At 51.8% G+C, this 16204-nt stretch overlaps 1 protein-coding gene across 2 annotated transcripts; it reads left to right on the forward strand.

Moving 5' to 3' along the window:
* Positions 1-253: 253 nt before the first annotated feature.
* On the forward strand, positions 254-15576 carry PRELP (proline and arginine rich end leucine rich repeat protein). 2 transcript variants are annotated; one of them, XM_007522115.3, is made up of 3 exons: positions 254-423; positions 7114-8114; positions 13296-15576. In XM_007522115.3, exons 2-3 carry the CDS (start codon positions 7130-7132, stop codon positions 13469-13471), a joined length of 1161 nt encoding a protein of 386 aa, XP_007522177.1. In that variant the 5' UTR covers positions 254-423; positions 7114-7129; the 3' UTR covers positions 13472-15576. The 2 variants fall into 2 exon arrangements, with proteins under 2 accessions (XP_007522177.1, XP_060034604.1); XM_060178621.1 differs by lacking the exon at positions 254-423 and adding an exon at positions 6740-6828.
* The last annotated feature ends 628 nt before the right edge of the window (positions 15577-16204 follow it).

Genomic DNA, 16204 nt, shown 5'->3' on the forward strand with positions numbered 1-16204 from the left:
TGCCAAACAGGGGTCACACTCTCTCCCCCCAAGAAGCAGCCATGGCAGCAGAAGGAAATGTTATTAAGAAGGAGTCCATTCGTGGGCATGGTGTGGGGATGAAGTCTTTGGAAGTTTTGGCTGCCAAATAAAGACTTTATTGTTGTCATTCCTCCTTTCCCAAGCTCCCTCCCTCTCGTTCTGGTCCCTCCTTCCCCTCCCTCCCTGCAGCCTGCCCCCTCCCTCCTCCTAACCTAACCTCCCCACCCCAGTAGGATCTGGAGGAAGGAAAGTCAGGCGGACATAAGCACGCACGCACCACAGGGAGATCAGAACCTCCAGCTGGTTCTCTGCTGCCACAGCTCCACTGAAGGCAGGGGAGGAAGAGGAGGCAGCCTTGTGGGCCCTTGACCCTGAGCTGACAGAAGAGGCTGGTGTGTGCAGGTAAGCCCAGAGGAGCGAGGGCAGGAAGCAGTGGAAGCCCAGCAACTTCCTTCTAGTTCTGTCCAGCCAAGGTCCTGCACTTGTCTTCTCTTCCTTCTTCCCACCTTCTCTGCTCTCAAATGAGAACAGATGGAGCCTTCACCCCCCCTCCCCATCTTCTTTCCTCTCTTCAGAATTCCATGTCCACGTACTTGCGGGTTGATAGGAGCAGAACTTTGCCTGGTCCTGGTGCCTGTTGTATCATGGAAACGGCTATGCCCACAGTTTTTTTTTTTTTTTCCAGATCAGGTGTTTCCATAGAAACAAGGCTCATACTCTCCTTGCCTTTTACTTCTTATCACACACCACCACAGGCACACACACATACATCATGCAGAGGTTGTGTTTTATCACACACACACACACACACACACACACACACACACACACACACACACACACACACCACATCTGTCTCTCACCCTCACATACGCATTCCCAGCTGTGAGAGCAAAGAGAAAGTGCATCTCCCACAGAGCCCAGAGAAGATCATGCATGCTGAGCCACTGCCCAGCAGGGTGGGGTGGGATGAACAGAGCAGGGGGGCGTCTTCATTCTTCAGCACTCCACTGGGTGGGAGGGACAAGTACAGCCATTTGCCAGCCTGCAGCTCCCAACTCCTCTCCTGCTGCTCCAGACCACTTGATTTTGGAAAAAGAGAGAGAAGCAAGGAACTCAGCTTCCAAACCTTGGGGTCTTTATTCCCACTCTGGGGTGGGGATGGGGTTTAAATTATGTCTATAGGCAGCAAGCAAATGATTTCTCTCTAGAGCCATTTCAAAAGGGTTCCAGGATGAAAAGGAATCTTGGTAGCAGAGCAAGTAAAACAAAATAAAAGGAAAAAACAAGGCAGATGTTCCTCCTTTAGTCAGAGAGGCCCAAAAAGCCAAGAGCTCATTCTCAAATAGGGCACATGCCCCATCTCCTCAACCCATTTCTCTCCAACTGCAGACCAACAGAGCACTGCCAGTGGGCTAAAGCAGGTCCCCAAGTAAAATCTATGTCCAAACCCCCTGGAGGGGGGCAGAAGAGGATAGCTGGGCGGATTACTGAAAATACAGCTGTGTGGACACCTTGCTAAATGTAGGCACAGCACCCTGTCATGTCACTGCCTGAGGGATGCTGTTGGTCAGCCAAAGGTGGCAGACCTCCATGGGGACCTGCGGAAGATCTCTGCTGGACAGAAGAACCTGAAGTCTCTGGCAGTGCCAGCTGGGCAGAGGACTGAGGTTGTCTGGGGAAAGACTGCTTGGTGGAGAGGCTCCAGAATGTTGCAAAAAGGCCAGCCTTTGGGGACAGTGGGAAACAGCAGGAAAGATCAACTATCAGCTGCCTTCTCCTGCCTCTTGCAAGCACTTGCAATCATGTGATGGGAGAACATTCTAGAAAGAAAGTCTTGGGGCATAGCTGGTGAAACGCATGTGTTATCATGTGAGAGGACCTAGTTGGTTCAAGCCCCCTGCTCTCCACCTGAAGGGGGAAAGTTCCATCAGTGAGGAGACACTGCTGAAGGTGTCTCTCTGTCTCTGTCTCTCTGTCTCTCTCTCCTTCTCTGGTCTCCCTCCCCTCTCAGCTTCTATCTGTCCTATCAAATAAAATAAAAATTTTCAAAAACTCTTTAGGAAAAAGAAGAAAGTGTCCCCAAGATAGCTTCAAAGAGTTTCTGTTTCTTCTCCCCTGCTAGTCTGCAGGCCCTGGGTCCCCTTCTTCTGCCTTCTTTTCTCACAGAAGACGGGCTGAAAGTGCTCCGTGCTCCCTCACCTTCCCATGGGCAGCACCATTTAGATGATACTTTTTAAATTTATTTTAAAAAGGAGACATTAACAAAACCATAGGATAAGAGGGGTACAACTCCACACAGTTCCCACCACCAGATCTCCGTATCCCATCCCCTCCCCTGATAGCTTTCCTATTCTCTATCCCTCTGGGAGTATGGACCCAAGATCATTGTGGGATGCAGAAGGTGGAAGGTCTGGCTTCTGTAATTGATTCCCCACTGAACATGGGCATTGACTGGTCTATCCATAATCCCAGCCTGTCTCTCTCTTTCCCTAGTGGGGCAGGGCTCTGGGGAAGTGGAGCTCCAGGACACATTGGTGGGGTCGTCTGTCCAGGGAAGTCTGGTCAGCATCATGCTGGCATCTGGAATTTGAGGTACAACTTCCAGACCCAGAAGGGTAGGAAAGCCATAGTTCACAGTGGGCCTCCACCACCAGCAGAGGGTGCCACTTCTCCTGGGACCTGGTCAGTGAAGCCCAGGAAGAGAGTGAACCTTTCCCAGTGACTGGGGGTTTCTATAGTCTCTCTGAGGAGCTGACTCTGAGTTGCAGGGGTGCTCTTGCAGGCCCAAAGGGAAGACAGAGCTCTGTGTGTAATGGCTGGGGAAACTGTGAGTCGGTGCTGGCAAGGACCCCAGCTCCTAGCAGAGGGTGGGAAGCACCCCCAGCCCCACCCCCACCCCAGTCTGACAGAATGTGATAGCAGCTTGATATTCACTGAGCATTCACCTCACACATCTGTACTCTCTGGCCCCTCCCCAGGCTGTAATAAAGTAAGGTGAGCCCACTTTTTTCATTTATTTATGTATTTATTTAGATAAAGGCAGGGGGGGGGGGGAGAGAACTGAAGCTTCCTTCAATGTAGTAGGGGCTAGGAAGGACGGAAAACTTGCTCTGCTGGGCCAGTGGCTGGAGGCCAACAAAACTTCACTCTGTTTATGCTTTGCCTTGTGGTAGACGCTGAGGAGACAGATGGCTGCTCCCTGATAGTGTGATATTTATTTTTAGTACTTTTTGATCTGCAGTGCAATTTAAAGTCACTGATCAAATGTGCTTCTGACAACAAGTAGGTAAGAAAGAGCAGGATTGGGGAGATTCTGTTATTCCCCACTGGACATCTGAACAGACAGACAGACAGAACACATAGAAGGGAGCAAGAAGAGCAGGTGGCCCCATGACCAAGGCTGTGGTTTTGGGGTGGAGGGGTGTTAGTAGTCCCACTCCTCAGGATCAGAAAGCATGTGGAGATGAGCTGCCCACTGGACGGGAAATCTGATCAGGAAGAAGGAAGCCAGGTAGTAGCACGGAGACATCCTCTAGCCCATGTTTGGAGACAAACCCAGCCTTGCACCCAGCCCCAGACTCTATAGCCAGTGCCCCTCCAGCTCGGTCCTAATGGCAAGCCATGGGCACTGCTACCAGCCCTGGCTTGAGTTTAACCAGTGCTCATCCCTGGGGGGTTGAGAGAATTATTTACTTATTTATTCATTGTTAGGAGAGACAGGCAAAAAGCAGAGCACCAGGCTCTGCCATATGTTGTGCCAGGGATCAAACCTGTGGTCTCAGGCATACAAGCCCTCCTGTGTTTGAAACTTACACAACGTAATCCACAAGTGAGCTAAGAAGGCTAGCTCACTTTTAATCAAGGCCTCTATCTCTAGAGAATCTACTGTTTAAAAGACAAAACAAAACAAAAAACTCTTATGAGAGAAGAAAGAGAGAGAGGGCCAGAGAGAGCCCTGCTCAGTTCTGGCACAAGGTACTGCCAGGGATTGAACCTGTGGCCTCTGGAGCTCTGGTATGCAAACTTGAGCTCTAACAGGCTGATGTGTCTCTCCAGATGGAGAATCAGCTCTTCCCTAAACAGATAGATATGTGAGTAACTCAAGCCCCGGGCGAGTAGAGACACTCCACACCCTTCCGTGAGCCCTCAGCCTGTGATTTCACAGCTCCTCATGTAGCTGGCTGCCACAGGCCTGAGGAGGAGGGCAGGAGCCAGGGTGTAAGCCCAGATCTCCAATGCTTGGAACTGAAATCTGAATTTCAGACTCTCTCAGGGAATATTCTGCAATGAAGAGAGTGAATTTGGGGTTGGGTGAAGTAATCACTGTTTCCCCAGGAGCAGCTGTGCCAGCAGGCAGGGCTGAGTGAGGATGGAGGGAGAGCTGTGGCAGGCGGCCGGCAGGGGGGCGGTGGAGAGGTGTGCCAGCAACAGCCTAGGAATAGAAAAATCACACATGGGATCCCCAGTAAGGGAATGTATGGTGGGACAGAAGATTCTAGAAGGCAGAAACATACATGTAGCTTTGGGCTTTACAGAAGTGGGGTGGAGTGTGACTATGACTCCCTCTAGGAGCCCAGCAACTTCAGCCCATCACACAGATTCTGGTTTAGGACACTTGGGACCTCAGGGTACATCACCAGGGTGACAGCTAGGCTGTGAGAACCTCCTCTCCATGGTCCAGTTCTAGAAGGAAAGGGTGTTTCCCAAGGGGGAAAAAAAGCCTTAGCAACAAGCACTGCTTCCTGGAGAGGCACACCAAGCGTGCGAGGGAACTGGGCAGGTCTGGGGAGAGGGCCTGAGCACCCTGTCTGCTGGAACCTTCTTTACTCTTGGAGGAGCTGATCAGCCTTCCAGGGTGTACAAGAGGTAGGAGGAGGAGGAGGGAGGAGGAGGAAGGCGTGTTCACTGTGGGTGACAGGAGCCATTGCCCACCTGTGGCACTTGTCACCCCAAAAGTGAGCATCAGGGCTGCACACACCCTGGGAACACCCCCACACCCCACCTCCCAGGGAAGACAGCCTGTCCTCACAAGCAGGCAGGTCTGGAAGCCCCCAGCAAGCTTGACTCTCTTAACTCAAGGCCAACACCTGCTAAATGCTTTTGGGGACAAAGGCAACGGAGGGAAGGTGCCAGAAGCCTCCCAGGGCTCTAACAGCAAGAGTAATTTCTTATTTGCTTTCAGGCTCCTGTATGATCAGGAAATAAAGAAATGGCAAAACAAACCAAAGCATTTCTACATTACAAGATTGGGCTTTTGAAAACATACATTGTTGACATCGTCCTTTAACCATTCTCTTAGCTTATGTGCTGCGTCATTATAGTGTTTTCAAGAAAATGACAAGACTTGCAAGACATTCATTTCTTACTCACCAAGGCCAAGTGGTGTGGACTTGGGACCAGTGTGACAAAGATTCTTTGTTTTTTTAGTCCTTCAAGCATATCCCCCAGATTAAACTCCTCAGCTGGAGACAAAGCTAAGAATCTAGCCACAAGTTCCTTTGTGATGGGCCAGGATAATGCTCTTCCAGGACCCTCAGAGAGGCTGTTGGGAAGAGACCCTCTTAGAGGGACGAGGTTGTGGGACAAGCTGTTCCCTCATTCCTCCTATATGCTTTCCTTCCTCCCTATTTCTTACTCAGACTTTAGAGTACTGTATAAGATCTCTCTCTCTCTCTCTTTCACATGTGAACCTCAGTTTGCTGATGTTTGTGGCAGTGTGTGTGTGTGTGTGTGTAAGATGTGGGAGACACACCCCCCTTCCTTGTCCAGCAGCTGGGAGAGGGACTTCTATTATCTTCCATTGAGCAAAGCCATCCAGAAGCCAGGCTGGGGTCAAGAAAAGGAGTCCAAGCTGCTGCAGGGGGGAAGGATAAAGAGAGCGGGGGCGGGGCGTCACAGAACCAGGTGCAGCTAGGGACACACTCCAGCCCACTCTGCCTCTGAGAACCTCAAGAAAGCTGCAGACCCTGCTGTGAAGCAGCAGCCAGCGGGGTCTGGCAGGAAGTGGGGCTCTCAGGATGATAGCCAAAAACAGAGAGGAAAGCATGGGAAGCCCACCTCTGGCCTGTGTGGGACTTGCACTTTCTGTCTGTCATGCTAGATCTGGTGGGCTTTCCCTAATGGATTTAACCCGCTCCATGCTGCCATGAGGAGGTTGGAAGGTCTTGCTAGTCCTTCCCAAAGCCACCCTCTGACCCTGAAGAACAGGGGAGTGGCAGTGCCCCATTCCTAGAGAACTGATACTTCCCCACCTCTGTTCCTTCTCTGTGTCTTCCCCCAGGAGGTTCCACATCTAAGGAGAAAGTCTTGGTGAGCCTCCTGCTGGCAGAGAGGGCAGTGAGCACAGGCCCATCAAGAGGGTGAGGGTCAGGGCCCCCGTGCAGGGGGACACAGTGAGGAGTCCACTTCCCTGACCGCCATGTGCCCCACTCTGGAAGACAGTAGGTCTGGGAGTCTGTCTGGACTTGATTGGTGGGTTTCAAAACCATTTTTACTAGCACCACTTTTTTTTGTGAATATTTTGCTCAAACCTCATTACATGTAAAACATACATACACTTGGACACACACACACACACACACACACACACACACACACACACACGCAGTTTTTTAGTTTCTCAGGGAAGTGGGCCAGGTGTTCCAAGCCCATCCCTCCAGTTTGCCCCTCTCTGGTGGGGGAAGAAGTGTCCCCGAAATAGGGGCACAGTTTGCAAACCACTGTGCTACAGTGTCTCAAAGGACCCTCCTGGACATAACACCCAAAGCCTCTGTGGTGCACAACATTCTTCTTACTGGGACAGGGGTATGTGTCTCCTGAAAACAGGGCTATGGGATGGGGGCTAGAGAAGGCAGAGGTCCTGATTCAGTCCTAGCCTTCTGATTCAGTCTGCTTTCTGCCCGGATGGTGCCCCCCTCCCCAAAGCAGGTCTAACACATCCCATTGCTGGGCTTCTGGGCAGGGGATGCATATGCTCCAGCCCTTGCAACCTTCTCCCTGGAGCCTGTCCTAGCCAACTCCAGCTGTGGGGACCTACTCCCCAATAACCAAGGCCCAGTGAGCTAATGACACCCGGTATTCTCCCTGCAGGCACATCACCTGGATCATGAAGGCCTCCCTCTGCTGGCTCCTCCCACTTCTCATCCTGGCCTCTGAGGCCCAAGATCAGCCAACAAAACGACCGAGAACCAAGCCCAAGCAGCCCAGGCCACCCCGGCCTGGCCGGCCCCTCCGGCCCACACCCAGCTTCCCTCGGCCTCAGCCCCGGGAGCCTGCAGAGCCCACAGACCTGCCCCCGCCCCTGCCCCCGGGCCCCCCGTCTCTCTTCCCTGACTGTCCTCGTGAATGCTACTGCCCCTATGACTTCCCGTCGGCCCTCTACTGCGACAGCCGCAACCTCCGCAAGGTGCCGGTCATCCCCTCCCGCATCCACTACCTCTACCTGCAGAACAACTTCATCTCCGAGCTGCCGCTGGAGGCCTTCAAGAACGCCTCAGGCCTGCGGTGGATCAACCTGGACAACAACCGCATCCGCAAGGTGGACCAGAAAGTGCTGGAGCGGCTGCCCAGCCTGGTGTTCCTCTACATGGAGAAGAACCAGCTGGAGGAGGTGCCAGTCGCGTTGCCGCGGAGCCTGGAGCAGCTGCGGCTGAGCCAGAACCTCATCTCCAAGATCCCTCCCGGCGCCTTCAGCAAGCTGGAGAAGCTGCTGCTGCTCGACCTGCAGAGCAACCGGCTCCGTGATGATGTGCTGCGGCCCGACACCTTCCAGGGCCTCAAGAGCCTCATGCAGCTCAACCTGGCCCACAACACGCTGCGGAAGATGCCCCCCAAGGTGCCCCCCGCCATCCACCAGCTCTACCTGGACAGCAACCGCATCGAGACCATCCCCAGCGGCTACTTCAAGGCCTTCCCCAACCTGGCCTTCATCCGCCTCAACTACAACCGCCTGTCTGACCGTGGGCTGCCCAGGAACTGCTTCAACATTTCCAACCTGCTGGTGCTGCACCTGGCCCACAACCAGATCAGCAGCGTGCCTGCCATCTCCAGCCGGCTCGAGCACCTGTACCTCAACAACAACAGCATCGAGAGTGAGTGGGGGGCTCGGGGCTGGGGCGGTGCCGCCAGCACCCAGCTGCTGGCCTCTCTGGTCGTGGAGGCTTCACCGCTCCCAGTCGACTTCTCCAGATAGAGACAGAGACCAAAAGACAGAGGGAAGGAGAAAGGGAAAGACAGCACAGCACTGAAGCTTCCTCTAATGCGGTGGGAGCCAGGCTTGAACCTGGGTCACGCACATGATGAAGCAGGCACACTCTCCAGTGGCTTCAAGCCTTGGCCTTCCGGCTAGGCTCGTGATGAGAGGGCGGAGGGGGTGTGCTCTCTCTGGGAAGCTCCCCCACCTGGAGGAGACGGTTATCACACCTGTCCATGGAGGTGATAATTCAACTGGCAGGAAGTCCCCTGAGTACCCAGCTTCTCTGCCTTCCAGCTCTGTGAGTAGGGTGACCACGGAAGAGAGCTCTGCATATTCTTTGAAAGCTCTTTAAAAGGCAAACGAAATAGCTCACAGGGATAGTGTGCTGCTTTGCCAGGTGTATGACCCAGGTTTGAGCCTGGTCCTCATCACATTGAAGGAAGCTTCTGTGCTGTAGTCTTTGTCACTCTTTTTCTTTCTGTCTCTCTCCTGTTAAAAAAAGAAAGAAAGAGAGAGAGAGAGAGAGAGAGAGAGAGAGAGAGAGAGAAACTCTAGGGGGCTGGGCAGTAGCACACAGGATTAAGTGCACATAGTGCAAAGTGCAGGGACTGGTGCAAGGATCCCAGTTTGAGCCTCCCACTCCCCACCTGTAGGGGGGTTGCTTCATAAGCGGTGAAGCAGGTCTCCCCTTCTCAGTTTCTTTCTGTCCTATCCAATAACAACAACAACAATAACAACAACAACAATAAAAAATGGCCTCCAGGAGCAGTGGATTTGTAACGCAGACACTGAGTCCCAGCAATAACCAAAGAGCTGCTCAGCTCTGATATGTAGTGGTGCCGGGGATTGATCTTGGGAATTCTGGGGTCCAAGCATGAAAGTCCAATGCACTGCAGCCATACTGTCTCCTCAGTCCTCTGCAGTCTTCTCAAAGCACAAGGGTGACATTTTCAGGTCATCTCTGAGACATCTGTGCCTGCCTGTCCTGGAGCCAGCTGCTGTAAGGGAAAGCTTCTCCTCAGTCCTGAGGCTGGGTCTTGCTGTGTCTGTAAAAGGCACAATATCCTCAGAGCATACAACTGGGGAAAGCTCTCATCAGTCAGGAAAGCATGTCTATACATGGATAATTCCAAATCTAGCAGGAACACTGGGCCAGTTAAGATGGTATATTTAAGGCAGAACTTGCCCAAGTCAGATTTACAGCATCCTGGGCTTGGCATATAAACCACAGGCTGCATAGAGAGAGGCTGGAAGTGACAGTTTTGCTTCAATCAAAACGTCAGCTCCGAGCAGAGTGTCAACAGAGAGACTGAAAAACAACAGAGAAAAATTATCTGATCCTTGAGCAAAATGAGCCTGTATCCACACAGGAAAGGCAGCAGCTGAGGGCATGCAGGGGAGCAAGGGAAAAAAAGGACCCCCTATGACAATATTCAAGGATTCTGGGGGCCAGGGGATGGTGCTCCCAGTAGAGCAAATATGCTACCATATGCAAGGGCCTGGGTTTGAGACACACTCCCCACATGCAGCAGGGTCTCTTCATGAGCTGTGAAGCACGTCTGCAGGTGTCTATCTTTCTCCCTCTCTAGTTTCCCCTCCCCTCAATTTATCTCTGTACTATCTAATTAAAAAAAAAAAAAGAATAGAGGTGGGTGGTAGCCGGGAGAGGTGGATTCGTAGTACCAGTACCGAGGTCCAGCAATAACTCTAGTGGCAATGAAATAAAAAATTCAGGGACTTTTCCTTTCCAAATCAAAGGACAAGAGGGAGCTTGCTGCATTTTTGCAACCCCCAAACCAGTGGGTGGGAGAGAGCTCTTTCCCTCATCTGAATCATCACACAAAGAAAGGGGAGGGCTTGGAAACCTGCAGAAACCAAACTCAGGACGGGGGGGAGTGTGTGTGATTCCATCAGTGTGCAGGCGACACACCGATGGAATCCACTGTCTCCAAGAAGCTGTATAGGGTGAAAGTGCAGACAGAAAACAGTCGACAGGTCTCTGTCACACTGATGGAAACTAGGCTGCTGGGGAGGCCCAGACTTTTGAGTTTGGGGACAGAAAAGTGCTGTCCCATCCACACATCCACCAGCCACCCACCCAGCCTGTCTCCTGTGTCACTGGCACATGGAATGGTCTGGGTGCACGAAGGCCCCAGGCGTGACTGTTCTCCTAACAAGGGTCATAATGCCCCTCGTCCCCACCCCCCCACACATACTTTACAGTTTGTAACATGCCTTCACTAGCAATGTCACAACTGAAGTGAAGAAGCGTAAGTACTCCTCCCAGCTTTGAAAACTGAGCCAGAGGACAGGAAGGTGACAGTTCAAGGCCACAAAAGCCATAAGAAGAAAACTCACAGATTGGGGGGGAGGGCTCTCTCTGGTACTCCAGTGATAAAGAGAGGAGAAGGAGGGACAGGAAGAAGAAAACAGAAAAGGCAGTGAGTGCACAGATGATGAAAGAAGCAAGACTTAGAGCAAAAGTCTTTTTTAGATTCCATTTTGCATGATGATATAACTGAAATAATCTGACAAGAGGCCAAAGAGAAAGTAGAGTTACATTTTCCACTTGAAATACCATCAACATTTAGATTTTTTTTTAGAGAGAGAGATTTACTTTTTTTTTTTTTTTTTTTGTAATTGTCACCAGGATTATTACTGGGGCTTGGTGCCTGCATGACGAATCCACCACTCCAGGAAGCCATTCCCCCCCCCCTTTTTCTAAATTTGATTGGACAGAGAGAAAGGGGCTGGATGGTGGTGCACTGGGTTAAGCACATAGGTCACAATGCACAAGAACCCAGGTTCAAGCCTCCAGTATCCACCTGCAAGGGGGAAAGCTTCACAAACGATGAAACAGGGCTGCAAGTGTCTGTCTCTCTGTCTCTTTTCCTCTCTGTCTTTCCATTCCTCTCAATTTCTGGCTGTCTCTATCCAATAAACAAATAAAGATAATAATTTTTTTTTTTAAATTTAAGGGTCTGGGTGGTGGCGCACCTGGTTGAGTACACATGTTACAATGCACAAGGATCCAGATTCAAGCCCCCGGTCCCCACCTGCAGGGGGGAAGTTGTACAAGTGGTTAAGTAGGGCTGCAGCTGTCTCTCTCTCTCCCTTTCTCTCTCCCTCTCCCCTCATGATTTCTAGCTGTCTCTATCCAATAAACAAATTAATTTTTAAAAAATTTAAGGGAGAAAGAGTAACGCCTGCAGTAATGCTTCACCTCTTATTAAGTTCCCCCTGTGAGTGAGTGGGAACTGGAGATTTGAATCCAGATCCTTGTGCATAGTAACATGTGCACTTAACAGGGTTTGAACCTGCCTGGCCCCCGTGACTTACCGTTTTTCTGAGTGCCCTCCTGAGAACCGATAACCATTTTTAGAATCAATAGGCTCAGCATGTCCCCAAGTCTCTGGGGACCTCCTTGGTCCTCTCTCTTCCTGTCACCCCTATTTCATTCATTTCCTGTAACAGTCCTCTGACTGCCCTCAGGTCTCACACCCAGGTCAGAGAAAAGCCTGCAGAGCCATCCTCAGATCCACCTGCTGGTATTAGTACTCAGCCTGTCCTGCTGTTCCTCAGCATTGTAGCTGAGTTCACCTTTGCACAGCATTAAGCTGATTGCAGCCCCCCCCCCACCTGCATCTAACACTCCAGGGCCATGCTGGTCACACACATACACATGACTGTCTCACAGTGACAGTCCCCCCAATGCCATGCCTCAGACTGAAGATCAGAGTCCCCATTCCCAGTGAGATATTGGAAAACCTGCATGTGCGCACACACACACACACACACACACACACACACACACACACACGGACTTTTGTATCACCCTTTACCTTTCAGGCTTATTCTCTCCTTCACACACAGTTTTCTGGCCTCCATGGCATCATTCAACACATCAAATACCTCCTGGGGCTCTTCCAGCTGTTGTAATTTTTCCTGACCTGAAAACCCAGTTCAAAGTTCACTGCCTCAGGGATTATCTAGAATGAATGTCCAGTAACCATTATTGATCAATTCCAACTTCATGCATTTTATGTTTATTTATTTTTAATTGCTGAAGCTCAGTGTCTGTATGATGAATCCATCACCATTCCCGGAGGCCATTTTTCCTTCTTTTCCCTTTCCTTCCTTCCTTCTTATTTTGTATTAAATTATCTTTATTTTATTTTTTAATTTAATTTAATTTATTTATTTTCCCTTTTGTTGAAAGTCTCTCTTCTTTTATTGTGAAAGTCTTCCTGTCTTTTACTGTTGTAGTTCTTATTGTTGTTATTGTTGGATAGGACAGAGAGAAATAGAGAGAGGAGGGGAAGACAGAGAGGGGGAGAGAAAGATAGACACCTGCAGACCTGCTTCACCGCCTGTGAAGCGACTCCCCTGCAGGTGGGGATCCTTATGCCAGTCCTTATGCCAGTCCTTGCACTTCACACCATGTGCTCTTAATCTACTGTGCTACCGCCCAACTCCCTAAATTATCTTTATTTATTGGGTAGAGACAGCCAGAAATCAAGAGAGTAGGGGGAGGTAGAGAGGAAGAGAGACAGAGAGACACCTGCAGCACTGCTTTACTACTCGCAAAGCATTCCCCCTGCAGGTGGGGACTGGGGTCTCAAACCTGGGTCCTTGTGCACTGTAACATGTGCACTCAATCAGGTGTGCCACCACATGGCCCACCTTCCTTTTTATTAGGTAGGGCAGAGAGAAATTGAGAGGGGGGAGAGATAGAGGGAGAAAGAAAGACACCTGCAGACCTGCTTCACCACTTGTGAAGCTTTCCCTATGTAGATGGGGAGCAGGGACTTGGCACACAGTAACATGTGCAGTCAACCAAGTGTATCACCTTTCGGCCACCATGCATTTTACAAACAAGTAACCAGAACTTGGAGGTTGAGCCCACACATCCATGGCTGCACGCTCCTGAGGTCAGCTGGTGCCAGGAGGAGAAGGCTGGGGTTCTTCTTCTCAATCATCCACCTCCTCCTTCCTGATCTTTGTCGACAGCCTGTTCTGTTCTGACCCTCCACCACACCCACCATCCCGACTGACTGTTCCACTTCCTTCCCCACAGAGATCAACGGGACCCAGATTTGCCCTAACAACCTGGTGGCTTTCCATGACTTTTCCTCGGACCTGGAGAATGTGCCCCACCTCCGCTACCTGCGGCTGGATGGGAATCACCTGAAGCCGCCCATCCCGCTGGACCTCATGATGTGCTTCCGCCTGCTGCAGTCCGTGGTCATCTAGGACTCCCTCTGCCCAGCTCTTCTCTGGCACCTCTCTCTAGCTCCCTCTCTCTGCCTTTCCTAGTCCATCTTCCTGAGGCAAGGACTAGCCACCCACTCTGCTGCACCACCAGCCTCTGGAATAAGAGCTCCATGCCTTGCTTTGGTTTTCACCCAGCCCAGAGACCTCCTAGCTACCCAATTCCTGGCCCTCAGTGCACCATTGTGTGTCTAAAAATTCCACACACACACCTCCTGCCCCGTCAGTCCTGGGTAAGTTGGGGCCACACATGGACTAACACGTGGAGTGTGATCCTGGCAGAAGCAAGCAGGAGAGGAGCAAGGAGGCCTGGAGGTCAGGTTTGGAAAGTCCTGCTGGAGGCTCCCTCTCCTTTGGCCAAAGTGTCTGAGCAATTCAGACCACCCTTAGCCAAGGATCCCAATCTTCCAAAACTGCTGCTCCACGCTGGACGTGGCGCTGGCTCTCTGCCAGCCTCTGTTCTCCAGAAAGAAGTACAAGAAAATGGGCCAAGGGGGTGGAGGATCAGGGTTCTTGAAAGGGCCTGCATCTGGGTGTGTCTTCACGGGAGTGAGCTGGAGCCTGCAACCCACACGCCCAGCCTGGCTCTGGGGCGATCCTGATTAGGCCTCTCTGTTCCCCGAGTGAGAACTGGGAGGGACAGTCACATGAAGTATGACTCTGAGAACCAGGCACCAGCCAGCGGGTAGGACTCACAGCCTGGTGTGGGTTCCGTGGGTGCAGAGGGCTCAGCACCCCTCCATCCCTGGTCACCCTGGACCAGAGGCCCAATGCCCTGGGGAACAGAGTGTCCAACGTGGAGGGTTGGGGCCACCGCCCCATCCCGCCATCTGTGTTCTATCAGTAGGGACAGGCTGAGCCTCTCCACTCCGCCCCACCCCCATCCCCCACTGAAGAATTTGGGCGGAGCCTCTGGAAATCTCCCAGTAGCCGCTTCTGCATGTGCACAGTGACCATCCCTACTGGGACAGACACACCAGCGACACCTGGTGGCTGGTGAGGGTCACAGCTGGCCTCCCCCACTTACTCCAGGCCCCTCTCTGGGGTGGTTTTCCCAGGCCTCAAGATGGGCGCTGACCCCCATATGGCTGATAACAGTCTGAACCTTGTTTCTCTTAGGTCTGGACTTGTGGGTCCCTTCTGCTGTCATCTCCCACATATGGAAACTGAAGTCCCTCCAAACCCCCAGGTTCTGGTCAGCCGTTCCTGCTGCAGGGCAAGTCCTAAATATTATTATATCCCCTGTGAGGCCTGTTCTAGTCCTTAAAGCCCCTGGCCTGGGACCCCCAGGACAGACTCCTCTCCCCCTTATACTTCCTCTGAAGGCGGGGGGCATTTGTGGGTATTCCAGAAATAAGTAACTACAAGGCCACCCTCAGGTCAGATTGAGAAATGTTCCCAGGGTTTTTAAGAAACTAGACTAAGCTAGGTCCTTTCAGAGATGGCCAGTGTACCTGCTCAAGCCTTTCTTCTGCCCACACACGGGAAGCATGGCTCTGTCCTGTACGAGCTTCCTTCCCCCGCATCCTCTGTCACTGTCTCACTCTTCCTGGCTGCAGCTGGTTTTTCCAAGGCTCCTGCTTAAAGTCAGTCTATTACTGTGGCTGCGAGCAACCTGGTGCTATGGCCTGGATAAGCCCCCTTCTGCGCCTGGTTCATACCTCGCAACCTCAGCCTCTCTGCTCTGAGGAGCACAGTCCCCTTGGCTCCCCAGGCAGGAGGGGCCATCCCCTGCTCCTGCAAAAACCCGGACTGTCTTGTGTCAGAAACAACATAGTTACCATTAGCCCACTGCCCCATACATTGCTCCCTGCAGCTATGAACCAGAGAAGATTAGGGTTCATCTCACTTTACAGTACCCCCACCCCAATGTGCTGATTGTCCCTCCTGCGTTAGGGGGAGCTGCTCCTCCAGACACAGGCTCACCCTCTGTGCTATTGGTGTCGCCATAGACAGGTGTGTGTGTAAGTGTGTGCGTACACAGCACATACATCCATTCTTCCTGGAAGACTGTGCTCACTTTTGTGAAATGCCTTTTACACCCCAACATGCTTCACAACAGAGGAAATAAAGGAATATACAAAAGATCCAGGTTGGGCATGACAATGAAAGTGGTTCAAGGACAATCTCGTAAAGTCATCTTATAAGCACACAGATACAGGTACTATTTACCTGCTCTAAAGATGGGCAGAGGAAAGATCTCCAGGGAGATATTCTTAAGAAAGTGATTTCAAAACCCTTTCTGGGTCAGTCTCCCTACACACTCATAACCCTTGTGAGAAATGATTCCTGAGTTCTCTTGACCTGGAGAGAGAGCTGTATGTCTCAGAGGCTCACAGCTGAGCCAGACACCAAAAGGCACAAAATAGTCACGATTCCTGACCGGGAAAAGCTTACAGACAACTTGAGGAGAGGCTGTGATGCAGCACGAACAGCAGCAGAGCAGAGCTGCAACTGGGCAGAGGGCAGCCTGGAGGAGGGGGCCTCAGCTGCTGCCGCTGCTTCTGCCAGGGGGAGGCCAGAAGGGCTGCTATCACTTGAGCTGGAATTAAGGGTCTTGGGTGACGGCTGGTTTAACCCAAGAGGAAGCAGCATGAGTGGAAGAGCAGGCCGTCCCGGCTCTACCTTGCGGGTGAGAGGAAGGGGGCCCAGAGTGTGCCCTGCATCCTGATCGCCCCCAAGCAGGAGGGTTCCTGAAGCTTCCACCCTATGCCC

The sequence above is a fragment of the Erinaceus europaeus genome, chromosome 19 (genome assembly GCF_950295315.1).
Source record: "Erinaceus europaeus chromosome 19, mEriEur2.1, whole genome shotgun sequence".
Classification (NCBI taxonomy): domain Eukaryota; kingdom Metazoa; phylum Chordata; class Mammalia; order Eulipotyphla; family Erinaceidae; genus Erinaceus; species Erinaceus europaeus.